This window comes from Bombus affinis, chromosome 1 (assembly GCF_024516045.1).
Source record: "Bombus affinis isolate iyBomAffi1 chromosome 1, iyBomAffi1.2, whole genome shotgun sequence".
In the NCBI taxonomy this organism is placed as follows: Eukaryota; Metazoa; Arthropoda; class Insecta; order Hymenoptera; family Apidae; genus Bombus; species Bombus affinis.
This window is the reverse complement of record NC_066344.1, coordinates 8252382-8276335: the sequence shown is the minus strand read 5'-3', so window position 1 is coordinate 8276335 and position 23954 is coordinate 8252382. Positions and strand designations below refer to the sequence as shown.

General features: G+C 47.8%; 1 protein-coding gene across 1 annotated transcript in view; it reads left to right on the top strand.

Annotated features, from left to right (window-relative positions):
- Positions 1-23954, top strand: part of LOC126919889 (uncharacterized) — a 165034-nt gene that overhangs the window by 8651 nt on the left and 132429 nt on the right. The window contains exon 2 of the mRNA XM_050729569.1: positions 12781-13263. Coding sequence (XP_050585526.1) covers positions 12781-13263 — 483 coding nt within the window. The remainder of the gene's footprint in view (positions 1-12780; positions 13264-23954) is intronic.

Below are 23954 nucleotides of genomic sequence, written 5' to 3'. Positions count from 1 at the left end.
ATACGTCACATTACACCGATCCTAATTACTTTAGCATGTCATTTTACACCAGCGTCTAATCAGCGTCGCAATCGGCTTAGCGGGAACCTCGTTACGGCGGTTAATAGGATTTTTCTTACGTTACTGCTTTGACAGACAAGTCCCGAAGCTTTTGTGCGTCCCCATGTGTGGTGGTGTATGCGATACGCGATTAGAGGTGTTCGTGTGCGCGTCGTGAACAAAGGTTTTTAATAAAGCTCGCCGTGCAATCGGGGAGACTGAATCAGCCAAGCCAAGAAGACCGGCGGGCAAGTGCATACTGCACATGCAATTAAAGCCCGAGGGGATTCGTTCGATTCTTATTTCTTCTTGCCGCGAATGTTCTAAAGAAAAGCGAAATGAATGGCTTAACTAAATGGTCAAGCTAACGGGAATTCGCGGGAACCCTTCAGCCAACATTTCTTTCATACAGCTTTACGTAGAAAATTATTTGCGACCCCCACAATTGACGCTACCTTGACTTTTCTGTAGGTCCTATTCAAATAGAAGCTATCTAGAGTTGATTACCGGCATTTAAAACAGTGGGTCGCTCGATTACCTTGCTGACTATTTAACAAGTTCTAGATGAAACCTACTTTCCTTCACCTTTACCCTTCTTTTATTCTTTTCATTCTCTTTTCCACTCTATTACAATACCAAATTAGCAGCTCCCGCAAATAAAAAGCGCACTAACGAACAACGAATCGGAGCTCCAGACGCGTATTTTATTTGTATGAAACAAATTTTTCTCGATTCATTCTCAACACAGGAGTTCCAACCTCTCTGGAAAAGTTTCTATCCGTCACGATCTCCGAGGCATCCGCGTCTTTCAAGGAGGCTCGTCGGCTGCACTAGAGTCGTCCGTTTGACCCGACCTCGTGAACCACGCTCCACCCATGGAACTCCGCTAGAACTCGTGCAAACCCGAGTCGCTTAAAAGGATCGGAGGTTCGTGTGGTTGCCGCTTCCATTCGCCCTTCCATCGGTGCCGGGTGCCGAGTGCCAAGCCGTTCGGTAACCATCGGCGACGCGATCTCGCGGGAAATGGAGCACGCCGGTCGATTATATTCCAGCGAGGTCGAAGTCAGGCCGCCATCTGAACTCTACTCGCTCGGCTCTCTTGCATCATGGATCATGCTGCCTTTTGTGGCACTGTTATCCAACGGGAAGCACCGTGTAGAGAGGCGTCCCCGTGTAATTCAATTAAAAATAAACCGGCCGCGCAATTATTCGCTGAAGCCGGAGCCGCACGGTGAACGTGATACCAGCATCGTTCGGTCGCCGTTACACCAATTTGCGACGGATTACAGTGAAATCGCTGGCATAACTGTGCTCCATCGCCGTTTCTTGTCGCATTAACCGATTCAATGTGTTCTACCAACTCGTTCGCCGGCGATTATCGCTCGTTCCCTGGTTAACACGTTCCTTGCCGCGCTGCTTTCGTACGATTTTCTAGTCAGCCGCCGTATACCACCAATAATAGGTGCTGATGTGTTTAGGAACGTGAGCTTTTTGTTCAAGAGAATTTACATCATTACGCGAAAATGTTAAATATAGTAGTTAGGATGATACACGATCTTCCAATATCTCAAATTATGTTGTTTTTCACCAAAATCTTTTATAATCATTAAATTTTCATCTTCCATTATTTATATAAAATCTCCGGTATTTCTCCACGAAAATCGTAATACATATTCGTAGTTACCGGACGAAATACTAGGCTATCATACAAACACAGCACGTAGTCCGTTGCGTGGGCCGTTTGTATAGTTATTCTTAGGGCGAAGAAACGTTATTAATCTTCCCTTCGATGCGCTGGGGCCTGTCGACGCCGACCACGGGAACTATAGCAGCGTGTTTCCGGCTCGACCCGGGGTCGAGGTCATCCACGTAATTTCACCTAAACAAATCGACGTGCCTCGCTCGATCGAACCTCCTCGTACAGCCCCCATCGTTTCGCGCTCCTCCCTTTTTCGACGCGCACGTATCATTTTCGCGAACACGAGTTGTGCACGCGCTGTTTACACGTTGCATTACCCCCGAAGAACGATCGCTCGATCATCGGATCGTCCACTTCCTCGTTCGAACTCTGCGCAAAAATAAACTTCAGCCACGAAGAACGATCCCTCGTAGATCGTTACAGCGATTTCGCGTGCGAGGACGACGTTCTTCCGCCATCGCGAAATTTATTCCGCGAGCATCCGTTGTAATTAACGCGTTTCCAGCGACGATACGTCGATCCGCCATGAAGCGCTGGAAATTGGCGTCAAACGTTTGAAACAGTAGTCGTGATCTTGGATTACGTTTGCTGAAATAACTTCATCGCATCGTGTCGTTTATCTCTGGTTAAAAGAATTTTGTCACAAATTGTAACGTATCTAAAGGATACCTATATATAGCGACTTTGTTTATCTTTTTCTATCGATCACAGTACGAGTTTAGCAATTTAAAGAAATTCACTTTCACGTTCACGCCTTAACCCGGAGAACGATTTTTCTTTACACCCGGAGTTATCGTTTCCTGAAGTCGTGTCTATTCCGGCCTCTCGAAATCACGACCGGATCGAAGCCATTCTAGAAGCACGCCGTAAAGCGAGAGTCCCGGCAGCAACCACTTGTCATCCACTTAATCAACATAGCGCCAGATCGAATTCCGTGAGAGTAACAGCAAGCGGTCGCGTTTCCAACAGCAGCCCCAATGACCTGAAAGTAGCAGAGTGTAATGAATATTTTATAAGGATGGAGAGTCAACCTTCGAACCTGCGATGTCTGTATCTTCTTACACCGGTACTTCGCTTAACGGATTGACTTCTCGAACTTCCTTCGTTCCGCTGGTTGTAACCAGAAGCAAACGAATCGTTGGTAGCTTCATTCTTTGAAGTGTCCCATCTTTTCTCAAGATTTCCAAGAAGTAATCGCGAAGGAAACGGTAAGCATACACCGTAGCTACTCGATGGTACCCGAGACTATGTCTGTATCGAGAACTCTCTAAGACCGCCTGAAGTCTCAATCCGTACGCGTCTCAGGCATTTCGTCGACGGGGTCACGCACACCTCGTCGTGCATATCGCGGTGCCGTGATTGCTACGTATTTCACGGCGGGGTCATTTCGATCGAGCATTATCGAGCCGGAGAAACCATAACGAGCCCACGTAGCGTTGCTTGCGCTTGCCCCGGAGCGCGCTGTCGACCGGCAACGAACGTAGACTTTAAACGCGCGTACGTACACCCTTGTTCATAAATATTGGAATATCTACCGATTTCATACAGAACAAGATAATTAATAAGTCAAGATTATCAAAAAGGAAAATTAATCGATTAAAATTATCTACGAGTAGTATTGTACGAGTATAGGCAAAAAAAGTTATTTGCACGAGTCACAAGAACGCGATAAACGAACAATTACGATAGTTTTAGATTTGTTTCAAACTTTACCGATATAATCACGATAGCCGAGTCTCGTTACACTGCTAATAAAATTTCAAAATGTTGCGTATAAGATACGTAATATATTCATAGAAGGTTTCTATGTACGAACGAATACTTTCGTGAGCAACTGTACGTGAACACGTGTACGCGATACGCGGCCAAGGTGTACCGCATCGTGCAACCGCGCAGAACCATAAGACACGTATGTTTATATCGTGGCGCGGTGCACCGCGTTACGTCGCGCACGCGGGGTGCACCCATAGCGCATGTAACGCTCGCGGAAATGTATGTACATCAGCTACGCGTTCGTGCTTACACAGAGTGTCGTTGTAACCGGCTGCTCGCGCCGCTGCCTCCCGTTCCACTCGGGATACAGTATAGCCGCTCTCCCGTGCATATTGTTCCACGATTACGCTCCCATTTCGCGGCTAAACATTTCGTTGCTTCCACGACCGCTTGGCATACCGCGCCGATTATTCGATCTCTACCGGTCATGTGACGCTTTCACGACCGCCCGTGGCACATCGCAGTAGCCTCGATGCGCTTCTAGATACCTTTCGATTTTAGATGCTGCCGAGAATACCACTGTCTACCGGGAACTTGTTGCCACGTAGATCGCAAGAGATGGTAATGCGGCAGTTTGGAGCTTAGTTTCTGCCGCCTTGGGGACAGTCAACCGTAGAGTTTAAGAGAATACCGATGTGCCATTGAGACGGAGGATTTTACCGGATGAAATCGAATCCCCACTTTCTCTGGTTCGAATACTAGAAACTATGCGGCGTATACAGTGGCGAATAAACGAGCGTTTGGGAGATAAATACATCAGGAAATATGGTACTTAGCGCGCAACATATCCAGTATAATTTTAAGGAACTTTCGAAACTCGGAGAATTTCTCTCTGTTTCTTTCTCTCTCCAAGGTTCGCTCGAGATGAAAACATGGTTCATGGATGGAAATCTCTCGAACAAATAGCTCGAATTGCATAGAAAGATCAGAAGCGTTAAGATCGTGGTTTATAGGAGCGTGACCCGGACGGTGTAATTATAAGACGCGTTCACGATAAAAGAGCTCTCGGATTCATAGTTTGACAGCAAATATATGCACGCCCACTGTTGCTCCATCGGCTGCTCCTCCCTCCGTGTCGTGCGCTCGCGCGCGTAATATGAAAACCTGCGTCGGCCGGCTTGACTGGCGCAAAAAGGTCGCGAGCGGCAACTCGTTAAAGAGGAGGAGCGCGGCTATGCCGCGGTATATCCACGATCATCTGCTGCGAAATTATAATCTTCTTATTTACATTCCCGCTAATTGCACGTTCGCTCGCACAACTTTGTCTCCTGCGGTGCTTTTCGCTCCTATAAATCCGACGCCCTGCCTCTCCCGCGTGATTAGACATTTACGCGTATATCGGAGGAGCGTCCGGAGATTATAGTTTACATCGCTTCTTCCGCGCTGTTATCGCGCCAACATCGAGAAATCGTGGAAAATCGCTAGCCAATTATAATCCTTGATTGGATTCCTCCGCGCTGACTCGAGCACTTCATTAGGACGTTACAGGAATCCCTGCAGTTCCTTGCTCTCGTTTTTATTCACTCACTTTCTATGATAATGGACAATGCAGAGTGAAATGCTGTGATTCATACAGTTAATTGAAATTTTTGAAAATACCTTGATGGCGGTTTCCGAAATTTTCCCCTAATTTCAGCAAAAGTAGCTGTGTATTTCGACAAGACTTGCGCCACGCACTTGCAAACGTACATACGCAATGCAGAAACAGTCGGTATAATTAGATTAGTCGGAGCTAAGAGAAAGAGAATCGAGAAACAGCGGCGAAGCGAAAGACACGGAGGCAGAAAGAGAAGAAGAAGGAAAGCAGACAATACTCTCCAAGGACAGGCGGTATTCAAATGCGTTCGTTACTATTGCTTCTGCTCCTGTCGGTTGCCTGTACGGCGAAACATTTTTACAGACTGCAGCCGTGGCTGCAGGACAACCGTCATTTTTTTCTCCTCTCACAGGCGAGCGTTCTCCCTTTTTCTCTCCCCTTCTTCGACTTTCATCCTCCATCTACAAAAGGAGCCTCTTCCACTCTGGTTTCCTCTGTCGCGAATCCGCGCCGCGCAAAAACCGACACCTCTGTCCCTTTTCGCGTATATCACCAAGCTTTACTACTCATTGTCGGGAAATATAGCGACACAGTGACGCGCGGAGAATTCCACGAGCGGTCGAACCTTTGTGCCCCGCAAGAACACCGCGTCGTTACCTGGGCATAATTTCCGTTCGCGCGATTATCGGCGAATGCTTGGCAAAAGGTGACGGCCACCTCGAATTCCCGGCACTGTTCGCGTGATCGCCAGGCTCTTATGGAACTCCGTGTGTCGGACAAAACGAATCGCAGAAAAACGCCTCGTCGATACGTGGAAGTTATCGTCGTATTAATTGAGTTAACGATACGAACGATTATTAGAACAAATTACGGGGAAATGTAATTAGAAGGCAGGAGTTTCAGAATTATGCGATTAGCGGTTAGGAACGCATTGCGCGCGTTCATCTGTGAGCATAAAACTCGTGATTACAGATACGACTAACTCACATTCTCGTTTTACTCAGGCTCGATAAATACACTCGTCGATGGTTATTAGCGTATTACGCGTAAGAATATCGCAATACGTTTACACGCGAAGAAAAAAACCGTAAAACGGTTCGAATAAAAGACGATATTAAAAGAATGGCGAAAGAAGAAGTTCGATTAAATCGCGTAGATAGCTACTCTGTTTGCTTTGGAGCAGAGCATGCAATGGAATTATATCGCAGATACCGAACATAGATAAATCAACGTGTCAAATCGAAGACAGGCAAAAACGAGTTTACGAAACCGCAACGATAGATATGCATAAGTATTTTCTCATAGGTGTAACCTTGTATTTTGGAATTCAACACTGGGAGTGACCTCGAGTCGAAGAAATCGGATCGATTTTCCCGCATGATCCATAGTCGAGCAAGCGTAGCTCGTAACCCGTTCACATTCCTCCGAAACGGTCCAATCGATCGAAGATATCCGGTGCCTTGTTGGGATCATTAGCGTAAGATCGTGTGACGTAACGAGCCAATCAGTGTCCCAACAGTCCGAGTAATGATCGTGTACCGAGAGGTATTAGCATCGTGGACGGACGGACGATACCGTTAAACAAAACCTTACCTCGTGACCTTTGCCACGGAGGGTCGCGGTGGACTTCACCGATGACGAGGACGATCTTGTCGAATCCGATGCAGTCTTCCACTCGAACCGTCGGCTTTTCTGACCTCAGCCGCCACCAAGAAAGCAGATACGAAGGGGACGAGTAATCTGGATCACGACCTCTGTCTCTGGTCGAGGCGTAAAATGTCACGACGATCGAATCTTCGCGTATCTCTTTCTGTTACATTCACTCGTACAAGTTTGCGATATTTAATTACTTACATACAAATAACTTACTTGCGTAAGTTCATTAGTCGTTTATATTCGAAGCTTATACAAATGATGGTAAATTCTAAGATTAATTTGAAAAACGGTGTTTGTAACATCATCACTTGCCTGTATTTTTCAATTTATGCAGTTGATCAATGTGGTTTCTGGAAGAGAGCAAACGGTTCAAATGATTCTATCAAGTAGGTAACATCGTCTTTAACGAGACCATAAACCATCGTGCTTTCTCAAATTATTTCTCAATTGTCCTTTTTTCCACCTCGTTGACACTCTAGGTGTGAACACGGTGTATTGTTGTTATTCGTAATATTTTTATTGGAATTTTTAATTCCTTCAAAAGGGTGCGCCCGAAAGCAGGGAACAATGTGGTTCCAAGCGTGTCGAATCGCTTTAGGCGATCGAACGACCCGGTGCATGTAACGAACTCCAAGTCGCTTAATTCGATCGGTGACGCAGCAAGGCAAGCAGTGGCAAAAAATAATTCACGGGTCGCGGAAGTGTACGCTCGCGCAGATATCCCGGATAACACGCACGAGCGTGGTCGACGAGCTGCGCCTCCACTCGACAAAAATGACGGTCATCGAAGGCTTAATTGCTATCTTTGATCTGAAAAACGCAACCGCCGTGAAGCGTCGTCCACGCACAGCGACCCACAGTGAACACGCTCGCCTGTGTATCGTTCATCTTGTCGAACGAAGCCAACGAGCTACGAGAAACGAGCGCGCGACGATAGGAGAAAAACCTCCTGAAACCTGGAACCGTGGAGAAACGCGTTTTCGCGTGGAACCGGCTTTGATTAATCGCTCGGTCGGCTAATAACAGTTTGTCGTGCGTCGACCAACGCGACTAGACCGAGGATTGAAATCTATTAGCGTGCATAATTCCGTTATAGTCCCTGGCAGCTTCATGAATTATGTTAACCCTGCCACAGCAATCGGTGGGCGGTAATGGGTTAATAACGCTCGCCGTTTTCCCTACTTCTACGACGTCCCATTGAGGCACGCGCTCGCGAATCCGCGACGTTCGCTGCATTATTCTCCGGATCGTTCACCGGATCGTTCGTTGAAACTTTCGACGACGATGAACCGAACGCTTCCGTGAGCGGGACGAACAATATGGACCACTCAGGATGAAGTGGCGTCCCGCTGAGTCACTAGATAATCGTTCGAGCGAAACAACGGAATCGTTTGCGACCGGTGACAGATCGTGACCCGTCCAGTCGTAATTACGAATTCCGGCAGTGCTTTATTGCTGTCCGACATTCCGGCGCGCCTAAAATCCTTCAGGACGGTGTACGGTGGCTGTCACAACAGCCAGGGCATTAGTAAAACCGATACACAAGCGTATCGTATACGTCGGTACACTTGGTTGAGCGTCGTCAGCGGAGATAAGGGATCTGTTGGCGTTCCAGGTCTGGAGCCATGGATCTGACCTGATCTCGCGACGCGAACATATATGGAGAGGCGACGCAGCGGCGTGCACGCACCACGAATTCGTGGCACGCAACGCGACATCGTTGCGTGAAAGCCGAGTCACGGATGTACACGTCGATCACGATCGATAAGCCCTCCGAAAGGATAGAGAACGAACGCAGCTTCGTGCTCTTAAAGCACTACTCTGCCACAGAACGAGAAGTATCCGCTGGAAAGACAGCGGGTGCATTGTCCTGGTTCGTGGCCTCGTGGCCGCGAGAGTGTGCCTTTCCGCGACCAGGTATCACGGTGAACGGTCGAGGTTCAAAGGCGCCGACCGACTGCCACGCTGACGCTGAATTTCGCCAAATAGGTACGCAGCCACATAATGCGCGCGTTATATTCAGCAACGGGCAGCCGGCTCGCGTTTGACCGGCCTCCGTGTGTCTTTGCATTCGGACGAAAAGCAAACCGACGAATGGTCGGGTCCTTCTGTTCCTTCTTCGTCGTTTGACCTTTGCTACCAGGAAGGTAACCATTTGTCGAGATATTGGTCGAGAGACTTTCGCTTTTCGTTTTGATTTTTGGAGAAGACGTGCCGGTTTTGCGTATAAGGGAGTGAAAGAGGGACCGACGTTTGCACTGACTCTCGGGTCCTCTTCCGGGTACTTTGGTAAAGTCGTTTGGGGACGAGATAGGATGGAGGATGTAAATTTGAACTAAAAGGGAAGAGATGTAGAGATTCGAAGCTTTCAAAGTTGGAATTCTCGCAGATGAATTCTAAATTGGACCACACTTCGACAGTGGAATTTATTTAATTAATGAAAGCGTTTATCTCGAGTGTCGTTAAGCTCATGCCGTTTTCTCGAGCCGCGACTAGTTTTCAATTTCCATCGAAATTCATGTCCTGCCTCTTAAACATTCTTGAAACTAGCCTCTGGCGCGTACTAATAACACTATTCGATCGATAAGAGACGCACGTCGGTCACTCGACAAAAATATCTCTTGCAGATCGAGTTTCTTATCATCGTACCTTGGAATATATCGCGTGGGCGCCTTTTGAGATTCTTGAGTCTGGTCGAGCTCAACAAGATTACGCAGAATAGCAACGGCACATCCTCGATGATGTTAAATTGTTAAAGGAAATCGTCATACGGTTTCCTGGAAAAGGGCCGGAATCGGCGGACGTCCGAGGAAACGGATGCGAATCGACGTGGAGAAGGATGCAAAGCGACAGTTAGGACAGGAACACGGTCGAGGAAAGGCGGCGCGTTGCCTTCGTCCGGGGAGCCACAGAGAGTAAAGGAGAGACACGTGTATCAAAGAGAGAGAAGTAACCGTGTGCCACGAGAAGGACGGAAACGGCGAACACGTAGAGGACGACGGACGAAGAAAACAAGAAGAAGCGGAGGATCTCGCGAAGCGAGCCACACAAAACCCGAAGAGCTGGCGAGCGAGACGAAGAGTAAGAGGGACGAGAACCAGCCCGAGTGCAGGCCATCCAGCCACGAAAAGGTGTAGGGCAAACGTATACAGGGTGTGCCATAAAATCGTGTTACTCCAATTTATCTCGAAAACCTGATAAACCGCTTCCGTGATCTAAGAGTCAACCGATGATTAATAATCCATGGTTGAGAAGGTGTAAGAGAGCAAAGTTTCTATAGAACCAAAATGATATGCGTTTATGCGATACCTGTCGCGTGTTATTAGTCAAGGCTGTCGTTTTAGGTAAAAAAATAGGCGATTCGATGAGGCGGGAAACTATATTTCACGCTTGCGATGCTGATAACCTGTCCTCGCCTAATTATTCATTCCTACTTGATATTTGCCATGGAAAGATCGAGGGTTTCCGTCAGAACCGACAAAATAGCAATCATTTTGTAAATTTTCGATAAGATGTTTGACATTGAAATTATATTCGAAGTCAGTGAATCGTGACCAAAGACTAGTAGGGATGAAGACGAATCAAATGAAGAAATTGATCGAGAAACGAATTGATTAATCAGCGAATGTCACGGCTACGCTGCTGCTCTAGAACAATGCCGCTCGTCTGTATTGGCCAAACTCGGGCCCTCGCGAAGGTCCATAGCGTTTCCAAATAAACTAGAACGAGTCGCATGGAACGAAGCCCGGCAAAAACAGAAGTGGACTCGCTGGAATGAGCAGAGAGCATACAAATGCATCGCTTAGCGAATGGAAATTTGTGAGCGAGACATCGCGGATCGCCAAGGCTAAGTATCGTCGATTTGGAGATCGAGTTGCGATTAAATTTGCCCCGATTCGTCTCGGACGTCGGAAATCGAATCGCTTTATCGTTTTTTGCGTCATAGCGTGTCTTTGATGGAAACAAACAAGATCATACGACAAGGAATAATTGATAGTAAATTTCTTTCTAAATCTCTATAAGACGTCAACTTTTGCTAATTATTCTTTATGACTCGTTATTAAATTTCTAAATAAACTCTATTTCCATCGTGTAATAAATTGCCAAGGTATTCGTTATAAAATTTCTTGGTTCCCGTGGTTGGTTGACCTTTGTTTTTTATTAGCTGTCACGGTATTGCCCAATGCGTTATCACTTTCCTTCTCGTTAGGAGAGGCAAGATAGCGCCTTCCAGTTCTTACTTCCCGGTACGCGGTCGAATCGCCTTACACCTGACGAGCTCGTTGATTGGCCGAGGCGAAATTTCACGAGCGGTCTCTGATAATGTGCTCGCTTTTGGGCCGAGGAAGAGCAGCACGCCCGGGACAAAAACGAGCGACAGGAAAAAAGCCAAAGGAGATAACAGCGTGGGGGGTGAACGAGTACGCGAACGGTCTCCGGAGAGGGCTGCAGAACCGGAATTTTATACAGTGGCGTAACACACTGGGTAATACGCAGAGAATCACGAAACTCCTGGTTGGAGGCTACTGCTCTTGTCTCTTTCTCCTTTCCTCCAATCGTCTCTTTCTCGTTCCATTTCGAACACTTGGCTCCTTGCCGTATCTTTCATTTCTTTTTTTCCTTCTTCCTCTTTTTCCCATCTGACCGGGGTCGAGATCTCGCTGTTCGATTAGCCTTTCGACGAGGTGGACTGTCCTCTTATCACGAATGCCTAAGATTCGCTCTTCGCTGGTCAATTAAGTAACCTGCGTTACACGGCTAATTAATTTTACTGCAATTAATTAAGCTTCGTCTCGTCGAATCGCCAAGTACGTTTTATCTGCTGGAACGGTTCAACGTCTCGATCGTTTTCGATGGTACCACGGCCCGTCATAAATCAAGATAATAACCATGACGCAAAGAATTGGTTAGCGTTTCTTCGAGATCGGTTCACCAATTCTGTATCCGCTTCACCGTGCCTGACTCGCTTCGAATGAAACCTTCGAAAAGTTCTCTGCTATAGTATCACGCGAGTAATCGTACCACGGTTGATTTTCCAGGACAATGATTCGATAAAAAACGAGAACAAAGGAGGACCTAGCGAAAGAATCATCGATAAAGAAGAACCGAAGTCAGGTAATGGTAAGACGAGACCAAGCCACGCGGTGGCGGCTCCTAGCGGCGATGGCCAGAAGTAGCGATGACCTTGCCAAGGTCACCGCGTCCTAACTACACAGAGACCCTTCCCTCGTTCTTTCTCCGTCTCTCTTTCGTCCTACATGGCCCTTATTATTATAAAGCAGTTGCCCTGATTCCCCCGAGGCCGTGTGCCATTCATTCGCCTCTCGTTCGTCTTCTGGCTGGCCTCCTCTCTCCTTCCACCGGCCTTTTTCTTCTCTTCACTTTTTGTCTCGTTACATGCACGGCCTTTCTTCATCGGCTCGCCGACTTCGACGCTGAAATCGAAACTGCCGGACCGAGGCCATTATTGCATCTCTATTGTGCGACGCTCTGTTTCGAACTGGCTGGCTCGCGATCCAAGCCACTTCATTTCCCTTTTTCCTGCCTTTTATCGATTGTTCGGCACGCTCATTTTTACGAGCCAGCACAATCTCGCTTCTCGTTTTTCTCCATAAAGCCAAGACCTTGCACCCCTCGATTTTCGTCACGAAAGGACGATGGAAGAAGAAACGATATAAAAATTACTCGTTGATGATTGTTGGATATAACTTCAGAGCGAATAACTTACTTTAAGAGCATTCAAGAGTTGATTAAATGTTATTCCAAGACGTTTAGAAGGCTTCCAATGATAAATTAAGGGCGCGTATAGTTCGTTTATGACTAGTTATACGATCAGAAATCTTACAACGTTCCCGCAATATTCGCATAACTTAAACTATAAAATATATACTGCTCTCGTATAAAAAATAAAATATCATAGATGTGTATTTATTTTACTGGCTAACTGAAATAGGTACTCGTATACTATACTCGTATAGCCTCATATGTATATCGGGGATGGACTTTTACCTGCGATATAGGTATGCCGCGTTCGGTAGACGTATCTCAACACGTGAACCCACTTTACTCGTTTCAGAGGCAAGAACGGGGACTCCTCGACGGTTGTGGAGGCTGGCAACGGTAGCAGTGGCGGAGGATTGGGAAAATGGTTGCGCGAACATTTAGGAGGCGGCTCGAAGGGCGGTCAGGACGGCTGCGTTGCTACGAAAATGACCAGCGGCGTGGCGGTTGAGAGTCCCGGCAACGAAAAGCCCTTCGGGAAGACCATCTATACTTCGCAAAATCTGTACTGTAGTCTGCCGAGGGACCACGGTCGGCATGCTTACAATGGCGGCCGAAAGGCTGGCCACGGGAATTCCGTGAAGCTTCAAGGCCATGATCGACAACGATGCGCCAGCGTGAACCATCACGAGAAGATCACCTTCAGCGACCTTGGTACTTTGACGAGGGGCGGGCCGATCTATGGTAGCGATGGGAAGACACTGAAGAAACGAAATCGCGATCGACGCAGGCATTCCCTGAACGAGATTCACGAGCAGGGCCGGCAACGTCGTAAAAGGTGAGCGAAAATTCTAATTAATTCCGTCAAACGCACTGGCATCGCGGGAAGAGACCCGCGTGCAAGACAGCGATTTACCGTGGTCGATGCAAACCACAGAGTCATCTTTCTGATCTACGACGACCGCAGATACGCGGCGAGATTAATTTAATTTGTTCAAGCCCACTCGCCTCGTGAGTAACCGTCGCTTTGTTCGTGTTTCGGGGCTAGACGTAATTGAAAACTTGATCATTACGTGGGACTCGACCAAGTTATACACGGGACGTTTCGTATAGTGGTGGTAAATAATTATACGAATAAATGTATGACAAATGATAGGTTTTTTGCGCCTGGTTTTAACAGTACCTGCATTCCTGGTTGCTCCCTTTTCGAATGTTCAAACCCGTTCTTACAGTACTCTTAGTCCATTAAAGGTACAACATATACGTTGTTCTATTATTATTAAAAACGACACGGTGCATTCAAAGTTGTAAGAAATTTGAACGCTCACGCCGCCACGTTTATATCGCTGTAATAAACGACCACCGAGCCGCTGCAATTAATTTCACGCGGTGACTCGCGCCAGAGGCGGTTTTCTTCTTCGCGGCGGTGGTTTTCCCGCGCTAGGGAATCGCTACTCGAAGCACGGTTAGACGATCGTTCCTTTTTGTCCGGGACTCGTCTCGGCGGTCGCGGGAACTTCGCGGAAGCCTCTCCACTTGGGAGACGAAGCCGTTTCTCTTCCCCCGATGATGAACAACGCGTCGAAAAAGGGAATTACGAAGGCTAGCCCGCGGCACGTTCAACACCCTTCGTCCCAACACGGCTTTCGACAAAAACGAAACGAGTCGTTGGCTGTGCGTAGCTCGCGACTAAGATTCCCCACGTTCTCGTGTTCGGTCCTGGACGCGAGCACAGCCTCCACGAGCATTGAATCATCAACTGGAAGATTGCGCCACAATGCGTCGAAACGGAAGCGCGTTCCGCTGCGAACAGTGCATCGTCCTGAACGTAACGAGACAACGACGACCTCGAGATTTCGTTTCGACATCGCTTTCCGCCGCTGAGAAATCCGACGGGCGTTTCGTAGTTCCTCGGAGATAGAAAAAAAGAAGGAAAGAGTGTCATTGCATTGCAAATTGCTGTACTTTCGTTGCACGTCAGTCAGGCAGATTGTTTCTCGCGGAGAGTGCCGAGTCACCGAACGAGCGCAGATGCCGACGCTTGTACACGCGCGTTACGACAGACCTTAATGCCAATTCATTCGATGAAATTATAAAACACGCGGCACGCCGCGCAAACCTCGAATCGCGGTTCTGTTGGTCGGCTCTGACCGCTTGCAACACACGGAATTCGCAGTCACGGTATTGTACAATTTCCTGTGGAGGAATACACCCCGCGGGGTGTAACCCCGATTTTTAAGCTTTGCCGAGCATTGCGCGCGTATGTTCCTCTCGACGACTTCCTCGAACACGGATGCCGAGCTGCGATGTCGAATCTCGATGAGTACAGTCAGTTTAATCAATAACACTGGAAGGTAAATAGAGACGAAGGTACTTGCACTTGGATGCATCGCGTCTGTTTTAGAATAATATTCTATTCTGTACCAACTATTGTGACGTAGCTCTTGCTTCCACGTGTCTTCTTTCATTTTTATCTTCGAACTGGATCAACCTCGGGTACTCTGTAACCGGGTACATTAACCAGCCAGACGGTACTCGAGTATACTTCAACTTTGTATCTCTACGCTAACAATATCAACAGGATTACGCTGGATCACAAGAGCCGTCCCGATATTCGCTTCTCGACAACCTTTTTCCTGCCATTTTCTCGCGCACGCCGGCCCCATAACCAGCTGGCGCGAACGAGCAAAGAAAACCGCCACCCCGCGTTCAGATACATATCGATGCTCCTTTCATAGTCCTCGAGATGAAACCACTCTCGGCTAGGATGATTTAACGCAGCAGTTTGCCGGTGCCCCCGCGAATGTCCGGTCATCACGACCATAGTAAGACGCTAGATCCTTACGCCGGTTGTAAGTGTCCACGACTGGTATGCGGCTAGTATGTACGTCTGGGATATATGGTTGTCTTCATACTCATCCTTCGTATAAGATCCTCTTCATGCTGCACGTAGCCGTGCTCCCCGTCACGGAGAGGATCTGTACTCGCGCAACCCGCGAAATACCGATGTAGGCAGAGTTCGTCGGTCCTCGCTGTATGCTTGGCCAGAGAAAGCAGGAAAGATAGAAAAGGTGAGACGAAGAACGAGAGAGGATGAGAAAGAGACGCGAATAGCAGGGTTGTTGGGCCCTGAATTTACGGCGGAGACCGCGATAACCTCGATAGCCCGACACGGGTATATTGCCGCCCCGAAGACGGTCAGCTGTCTATCGCGTCGCTGTTACTGCCTCTACTGACTTTCTGCGCGTATCCTGCAATTTCGGGAATGCGTTTCTCTTTCCTGGTGAGAACAACGAGAAATCGAATACATAGGTCGGCTTCCACACGGGATGAAAGTAACGGCGGAGTTTCTTTCGATAGGGAAATTCTCCGCGGAACCAGCCGATACGGTGATCGACAACCGTCCACCGGGATCGATAACGCTGAAACGACACCAAGGGAGCCGCCGCGACGGCGGCTGTCATGGTGCCGCCGATCGAATAGGTTGATGGAGCAAAAAAGCGAGCGCACAGAGCACATATTTCTCGCTCTCATATCTGCTCGGTGGTTGTTTATTAATGTTCGGCCAGCGCATAAACAATGACTCGAGAGCCGTTCCAGCTGGCTCTCCGGCGAAAAGTATTACGCGCCTGGCGCGCGAGAGTGAGCGCGCTCTATAAAGCACGAGAATATCGTACAATCGGAGGCGGACGTCTCGGTATGTATCCACGTCAATGCAACGTACGACACTGGAAAGTGCTATACCTGTCACCGGCTCGACTCACTCACGTACACGCACGCGTGCCTGTCTATTGCGTCTGCTACCATCGAAAAAACCTTTTAAGTAACGACGTATTCTCACGCGTTTATTCACGAGCCACGCTCGCGGATACGACGCGGCTGCGCCTACTTATAACGCGCAGGTGCGAGGCAAGGTTTGTGCCTGTACACACGCGTTTCATCGACGCGGCCGAAACCGTCATGTACACGCTCGGTATACTCGAGAGGCGTGTAAGAGTGTACATATTCCAATACACCGTCGCAAAATAGCCGGATTCGGCGTTGTGTTAACGTATTCGTTAGGGCGGTTACACTGACACGTTCGCATCAGGCAACACTTGCTCTTCTTCCTTTCTCTGCCGAAGTCTCTTGGGCCAGCTCTCCCTTCCCTGCGTTCTCGAACCATCGACAAGGCCCTTCGGTGCTCTCCCTACTCTCTCTTTATCTTCCTCTTTCTCCGTTCACCTTGCCCTTAAACTCTCTCCTCCGTCATTCGCTTTCCTGCAGGCTCTCGTGAGCTAAATATAGCTAAGGCTGAGATATAAATAGAATAACCCCGCGGGCCAAGATGGCTGGGGTCAGCTCTTGCATCGTCGTCTTCGCCTTCTTATTCTTCTTCTTATTCTTACGCCTTTTCTCCTTCTTTCTCTCCTTCTTCTTCCTCTTCGCCTTCCCAGCTGCTGATTTTTCTTCTGGTTTCTTTTGCACATGTTGGCTGCCCTGAGCTCACCAGGATTTACCTGTCCCCTTGGTGTTCGTACGGCAACTCCAAAGGCTTTAACACCTTCGTGTCTGCCCCGGGCAATTCCATTGGCCGACCTTAGGACGGAGAGGTCGGTTCCCCCGATAAGAGGTCACCGACATGGGTCCTCGGTTGCTCACCACCCTTCACGGAGTCCGAGGTTTCGGCCGTTCGCGTGTTCCGGAGTTTTATTGCTTGATCTTACGTAAAATAAATGCCGGCGCGTTTCGCAGCGAGTCGCGTATCCCTGTGACCGCCACGTAAAAATTTGAATTCCGATCTCGTCGAACCTCCTCGGACGAGATTCGGAGTGAAACGAACGTGGACGGGCATAGCATGACGCAACCGAATGGAACGTCGGAAGAGCAGAAAGGGAGAAACGGTTAGATATTCCATTTTCGTAGGTTTTCGAGTCGTAACTCGAATTTGTATCTTTTTCGACGTTCGAATCGGAAACGTTGCGTCGTCGTAGCTCTCTCGAACACCGAGTTCCAGTGTAATCGGCCTAGATTGAACGGCGACCCACGTACGACCTACTGCTTTATACGGGGGATACGGTTCGCGGAATATCCTGCGTTTATCATTCTATACGAGAACTGGAGGTCGCAGGATCGGAACAGGAGAGGCAGCAGAGGAGGAAGAAGAAGAAGAAGATGAAGAAAACGAGGAAGACGGCTCGAGGCTCCGTTCGACCCTGGCCAGGGCCGTATCGGCGGGATTAATGGCAGTGACATCCCGCTCGTGGCCAGATGAGATTCTCTGGCTCGGTCGCGAGAACGAGCAGGAGAAAGAAGAGGGGAAACGACGAGGAAAGCAAGCACGGCGAGAGGGACAAACGGGGAGAGAGTGAAGGAGAAAGAGAGAGGGGAGATCGGCGAAAAAGAGGAGGAAGGAGAAGATGCCCAGAAGAAGAAGAAGAAGAAGAAGAAGAAGTCGACAACGACGAAGCATGGTGGAGGTGGAGGGCACCCGATGTGAGTCGAGTGCGTTGACCTTAGGATTCGATGCGCGTCCTTGAGGATACCAAGATGGCGGGTTTATGCAACCGGCCACAATGGTATCCGCTGCAGGCTGCGGATCGTCTCTCTCTCGTTGCGTTCTATTTGACGCACGACGCGATTCGACGTGGTTACATTCTCGGGGGACTCTCGTGTGTGCACACTTGCACACACGTTCTTCCAGCGTTCGCGGCGGTCTCCTTCTCTTGTAGAAGAGCGCGCGGTGGCGCACTCGGCCACACGGGTACACGCGTGCACGCACAACGTGCGTACGACCGGCACCGACATGAGCTTAAAGACGCGCCGTTAAACCCAGTCAGTCCAGTTTCCATCGGCGCAGCCTGCATGGACGAGCCAGGAATACGGCGTCGATTTGAAAGGAAATCAAATCCGTGGAAAGGCCAACGAACGGCTTGGGATGCGCGCGAGAGCATACGACCTCTGCCACTCTTACCACGCGCGCACACCCGTGTACCGATCACGCGAAATATGGAAAAGCGGCCACTATTTTCGATAATCGTCCTTGAGGAGTCCTTAGAGCGTTCTCGTGACTTAACTCGTTAAACACCGGTCAAGGCACGTTCGTCATTGGCTCGCCAACGAGCTTGTTCTCTCCGTTTCGAGCAGCTTTTTTACTCTCCACCTTCGATTCCTTTCGAAGACGTCGTCGCTTTCTTGAAACACTGGATACAACTCCTACGACTCGTTCTGCCTCCGTGTGACATTTTCTGAATTCCTCCGACAGCGGCTATTGATAGCGAGCAGAGTGGCATTTTTACAAGACCCCGGGTTGAGAGTCGATCGTACGGTTCTTATTAAAACGATCGATCCACCGAGCGTGTACGCGTCCGTTTCTTTTCGGTTTCGACCCTGGGCAGCTGGCCGCGCAGTCGTTGCGTGTGTACTGGCAGCGCACGAAACGTTCGCCGGAGCGACCAATAAATTTTGTCGCGGTCTGTCCGCCGGCTATAAAGATTCGGGAACTGGAACTCAGGAAATTGGTACGTCAGTGTCATCGGGAGGTAAAAACTTGTTTCTTCTTCCTACTGCACACCGAGGCATGTATATCGTGGCAGGGAAAAAAGCCGCGGGGATTCGATACTTGACAATCGAACCATGGCCACAACGACGACCCTCTTCGACCATTCGCGCACTAGCTGCGTATGTGTGCGCGCTCGTGAGGGGGAGTCCGAGTGTAATCGTGTGCCTGTGCATACGGTCTGGCATCGAGACACAAGTACATAGTTACACCAGTACAGACAGGGTACAGAGACACGTACACAGAAGGTACTTACACATACGCGACTCAAGCAGGGATCCTTGATCCTACAGGAATGCAGTCTTGGCGGCCCACGCGGCCTCAAGTACCCCACTCTCCGTCTCTTTCTCTTGTTCACTTGCCAGGTTGCCTCGTTCCTCTTTCTTCGTTTTCACGAGATCTAATCCCCGTAGGGCCGTTCGTAAAGCAAAGACCAGTATTGGTCGAATGCACGCATCTTTTCGTTATTCCGCATGTTTTCCCTGGTGAAGCGTGAACGCACTATTACGAGATTATTAAAAGCGAAAGATACACGCATGAAGAACCTTAGCGTGATTTAGTTTTTCGAGCACGAAGGGCAGAAGGAAGATGGTAATCGGCGATTCGGCCGACCGACAGTGACCAAGACAAATCACCGTTACTACTGTTATTCCCGTATCGTCGGTGAAATCTGAACTCGGGAAATCAAACGCGGCAATTTATCAGCCGAGCGCAGATTCTCCGATTAAAATAGGGAAAGATCCTATACGATAAATTGTTCGAAGCGCAGAAATCCAAGCGGGCCTGGTAAATCAAGGGAAACTGAATCCGAGCTTGCGCTGGGTGGCTCGTTCCGTTGGAGCTCTCTCTCGAGAGAGAGTTGTTTGCTTCGAACAATCGTGTCTACGTTTTCCTCTACGTGTACGCGAGAACCGCGAAAACAAACTGAGGTAGAGAAAGGAGAAACGATAAACAACAAAGGCGAGAACAACGCCCGGCGTGGTCGTACCTTTCGAGATTTTTTGCCACGTATGCGCCGGTTATTAATTCCTGGTCGTTTAACGTCCGGCGAATAGAATGATAGTCGGGTTTCAGCTCGTTGTGTTTTACCGTCACGCGGTTCTCGCGTGATCGAACGAGCCACGTCTCCCATAAATAAACTTTTCATACATCAGCATGGAGACCGTGGCAGCGTGGAATAAAGCACATAGAGAGATGAAATCGTAGCCTGCACACCGCAGGATACGCGGTGCATCCGCACTGACGGTGTCCGGTAGCTCGCAGCGGTTTAATCGACGTCCCGCGAGGAACTTTTCCTCCCAAGCATTTCTCCGACGCGAGACCAGCGCGAGCAGTTAAACAAGCAACACCGTATACGCGCGCCAGCGCGCTCTCGAGAGGGAAGATCATCTTCGATCTTCAAGGTCGACTGCATGCTGCTCGAGGCCTTCTCGAGGAGGCGTCGATCCAGCTACGGCGAATTCGTTCGACTGTTTTCTTCGTCCCGCAGCTGTTTCCTTCCTCCGTATTCACTTACGTTCAGGTGCCACGTTTGCCATCCCTCTCTTCTCGACGGTGCAACGTCTCCAATTACGTACACGCTGAATTTCTGTGCCCGTGTCCCTCGATTATCCGAAACATGACGCCACCCCCGCAGAAAGAAAACTTTGGTGTTGCGTTAGAACACGACGATGACAAGGTATTTAAATTTAGAAGGTGTCGATGAGATATTAAATGCCGTTCTGATTCTTTCGAATCTCTTTCACCTCGAACGATTACTTTCTTCAATTTCTTTCGTTAGATCACACAGTATAAGTTTGATGTGTCTTATTCTTTGGAAGATTTTGGGTTAGAAAGGGAAGGGGAAGAAGCTCGAAGCGAGGAGAGGGAATCAGAAAAAGAAGCAGAGTCCGCGTGGAATGTTATTACGGATCTGTTCGAAGATGATAGATACGAGGAGGAAGAATTTCACGAGGAGAAAGAAGTGGGTGAAGAGGAGGAGATGTCGCTTTCCACGACGGTTTCTACCATCGAGGAAAAGGTTATAGAGGAAGCGCCGAGTCCGGTAGAATCTGAACACGTGTTTGCCGAGATACCTATAGAGGTGCGCATAAACCGTCGTTATCCTTGTAAGTCCCTAGCTGCTCGCAGTATTTCTACTTTTGATTCGGATATTTGCACACAATATGATCGATGCATTGTAAGTGGAGAAGAAATAAATGACAAAAAGGTTCCTAACATTTCTTTTCTAGAGTCCGGCTGAACGTGAAACGATTATCGACAAATTGAGAGAATTACTATCCGAAAGATCCAATCTGAAAAGGAAAAATAGGCTGTTGGAAATATGGGTCACTCGAAATATAAAGAAGGTCAGGCTACAATAGTCAGATTCATCATTTTCGATGCTTTACATTCCATATTACATAAGTGCTCCTTTTGGCGAAAGAACAATGGCACTCGAGTTTGACCTCTTGTTGCATAAGCGATCGTTCGGATAGACTCAGCAACGTATGACACCCTCGGATTCCACAAAGACCCGCGAACAAATGGAAGAGATATACAAGGAAGCGCTGCGCGAATACAAGATGCAGGTCGACGAGATATTGACTCGGGAGGCGGAATTGACATACGAGATGGAGAATTACACGCAAAAGGTTATAACGCTCAAAGAGGAGGATGATCGAATCTTCGGACTGTTTCTCGGCCGTCAGAAAGAAATATCCGTTGGCTTAGTCTTCTCGAAAACTGGCAGGAAGCTCACGGAGAAAATGATAGACAATCTGATACGTCGACAGGTGTTTTTACTTGTTCTATCAATTATTCATTCCCTTTAAATCAACGATAATTTCCGAACCTTTTTTATCAGACTACACGACGTTTGATCTTGGCCAGAGATCGCCAGAGCTACGTGTTTCTTCAACATCGTCTCGACGACTTGAATATGCAACTTAAAATCGCTGAAACTTTAGGAGAAGGAATGACTACGATGGATTACGAGGCGCTTCACATCGCCAATTGTGGCTACAAGGATAGATTGGACGAAAGAGACCGTGAATTAGAAAAGCTTCGAATCAAGTACGTCTGTATGAACTACGTAATATTTTAGATGATTTTTCTCGTGACATTTCGATCAGAATCGCAGAAACAGTAAATGGCGTAGCTCAATACAAGGAAAAAGAGGTATGCATAACGGAGGACATAGAATTGGAGCAAAAGAATCTCGATCGAAAACGCGAAGTGAACACTAAAATTCGGGAACGCGTAAACAAAGCTCACGTGGCGCTCAATGAGATACGAGAGACTTTGAACGAAAAAAGCATTTCTGCTGGACTCCTAGTGGCTCAGTAAGCATTCTCTATTGAACGTGAAATGTTTTTGCTCGATCGATGTCACTGAGTTTTTATTTAGGCAAGAGTTGAGAGAAATGCAGAAAATGATAACGATGAAAAAAGAACTGAAAGCCAAGATCGAACTGATAAAGCAGGAGATTGAATTGTATCACCCAATGAAACAGAAGATCAAGAAAAGTTAGCAGTTGCGCACGACATATCCGTAGAAAAACAACAATTACTTCTAATAAAAATTTATGTTAAAATAGAAATCGATTGTAGAAGAAAAAGTTTCGCTATTTATAGAATTCAATCTAGTCGTCTGATTTCTTACATTGTACACCCATGTAACTGTCTCGCTTACCTCGTAAGCAATTTATCACCTTTCTCACTGCATTCGAATGGAGTTTCGTATTCTCTTTGGAATCGTATTAATTTGATCGGTCGTGTCAGACCGCCCACAAAGATTTCAAGATCGATACGTCGATATGATCATGGCTACGTATTAATCTCTTGAAATTTTTTCTCCATCCACGCGGCGACAAGTTTTCCCATTGAGAATCGTATTAATTAATTATAGAATCACGAATGTGCAAGAAAAATGAAACTGTATGAAAATTTCTAGCAGATTTATGTTTCGTCGCACGCGTGACGTGGTTTTCCTGTTAGCTTGTGGCATCACGTCGAAGATATCGCTTGCATGTAACTAATTCAAAGTTTTCAGCACTCTTTTCTTTCTCTGCGCATGCGGTACAAGAGTAGAAAACTTGTTATAAATTGATTGCTGAAGAGAATACTAACTCTCTCCCTGTAAACGCTTTGGACCGCTGTTCACTTTATTAATTAAACGATAATCCTGAAATGATATTACACGCACAATGATTTCTATATCTCGTACCTACCTTTCCCCCGATGTAAAACGATCACAAAACTCTCATTCGAATATTAAAAATCCGCCTTCGGAACAGTTAACTAATAGAAGTCGTACGTTCCGTGAAGTAATCTAAAATTCATATTGTATCTTGCTCAATTTTCTAAGTTCTCGAGTTTCCTTGACAATGCGGACCATATATCTTGACTCGTTCGAGTTCGCGAAGCAACTTTGTAGCGGGAGTTTCATAATCGCCATTACACTCGGCGATGAGTTAGCTTCAGATTAGCAAAAGCGCTTCATTGTCAGCGTGTGGGTAGTTTCATTCATTCATTCGTCCACCTACTCGGGAACGGGATTATTTAAAATATTCTAAAGGTTATCCGTACGCTCACGCGTTAAGCTGGCTCCCTAGCGAATCCCGGAAAAGAATCGCGCCTATTAATTTCACGTGGGCGTAGAACGTACTTTGGTTGGCCAGATAAAATCAGACAAGGGTGGATCTCCTGCTGTTTATATCCAAAGGGCACGGTCATCGATCGGGAATAACGTTTGAACATCGCGCTCGAATCTCGTTCGCATGATTTCGGGCCAATTAGGACCGGCGTTGAAACCATTAATTCTTTTTGGTAATTTGTCCGTAGCTGGAATTGATTTAAGACCAACGCTGGATGGAAGGTAAGACGAATGGTCGTCGGTGGAAAAAGAAAAGAGATGACGTGTCAATTAAGCTACCCTACAATCCAGCGGAAAGTTATATGTAAAAGGCCGGGACGCGTAGAAAGATAAATCACGGTAAATCTGGGTTCGAA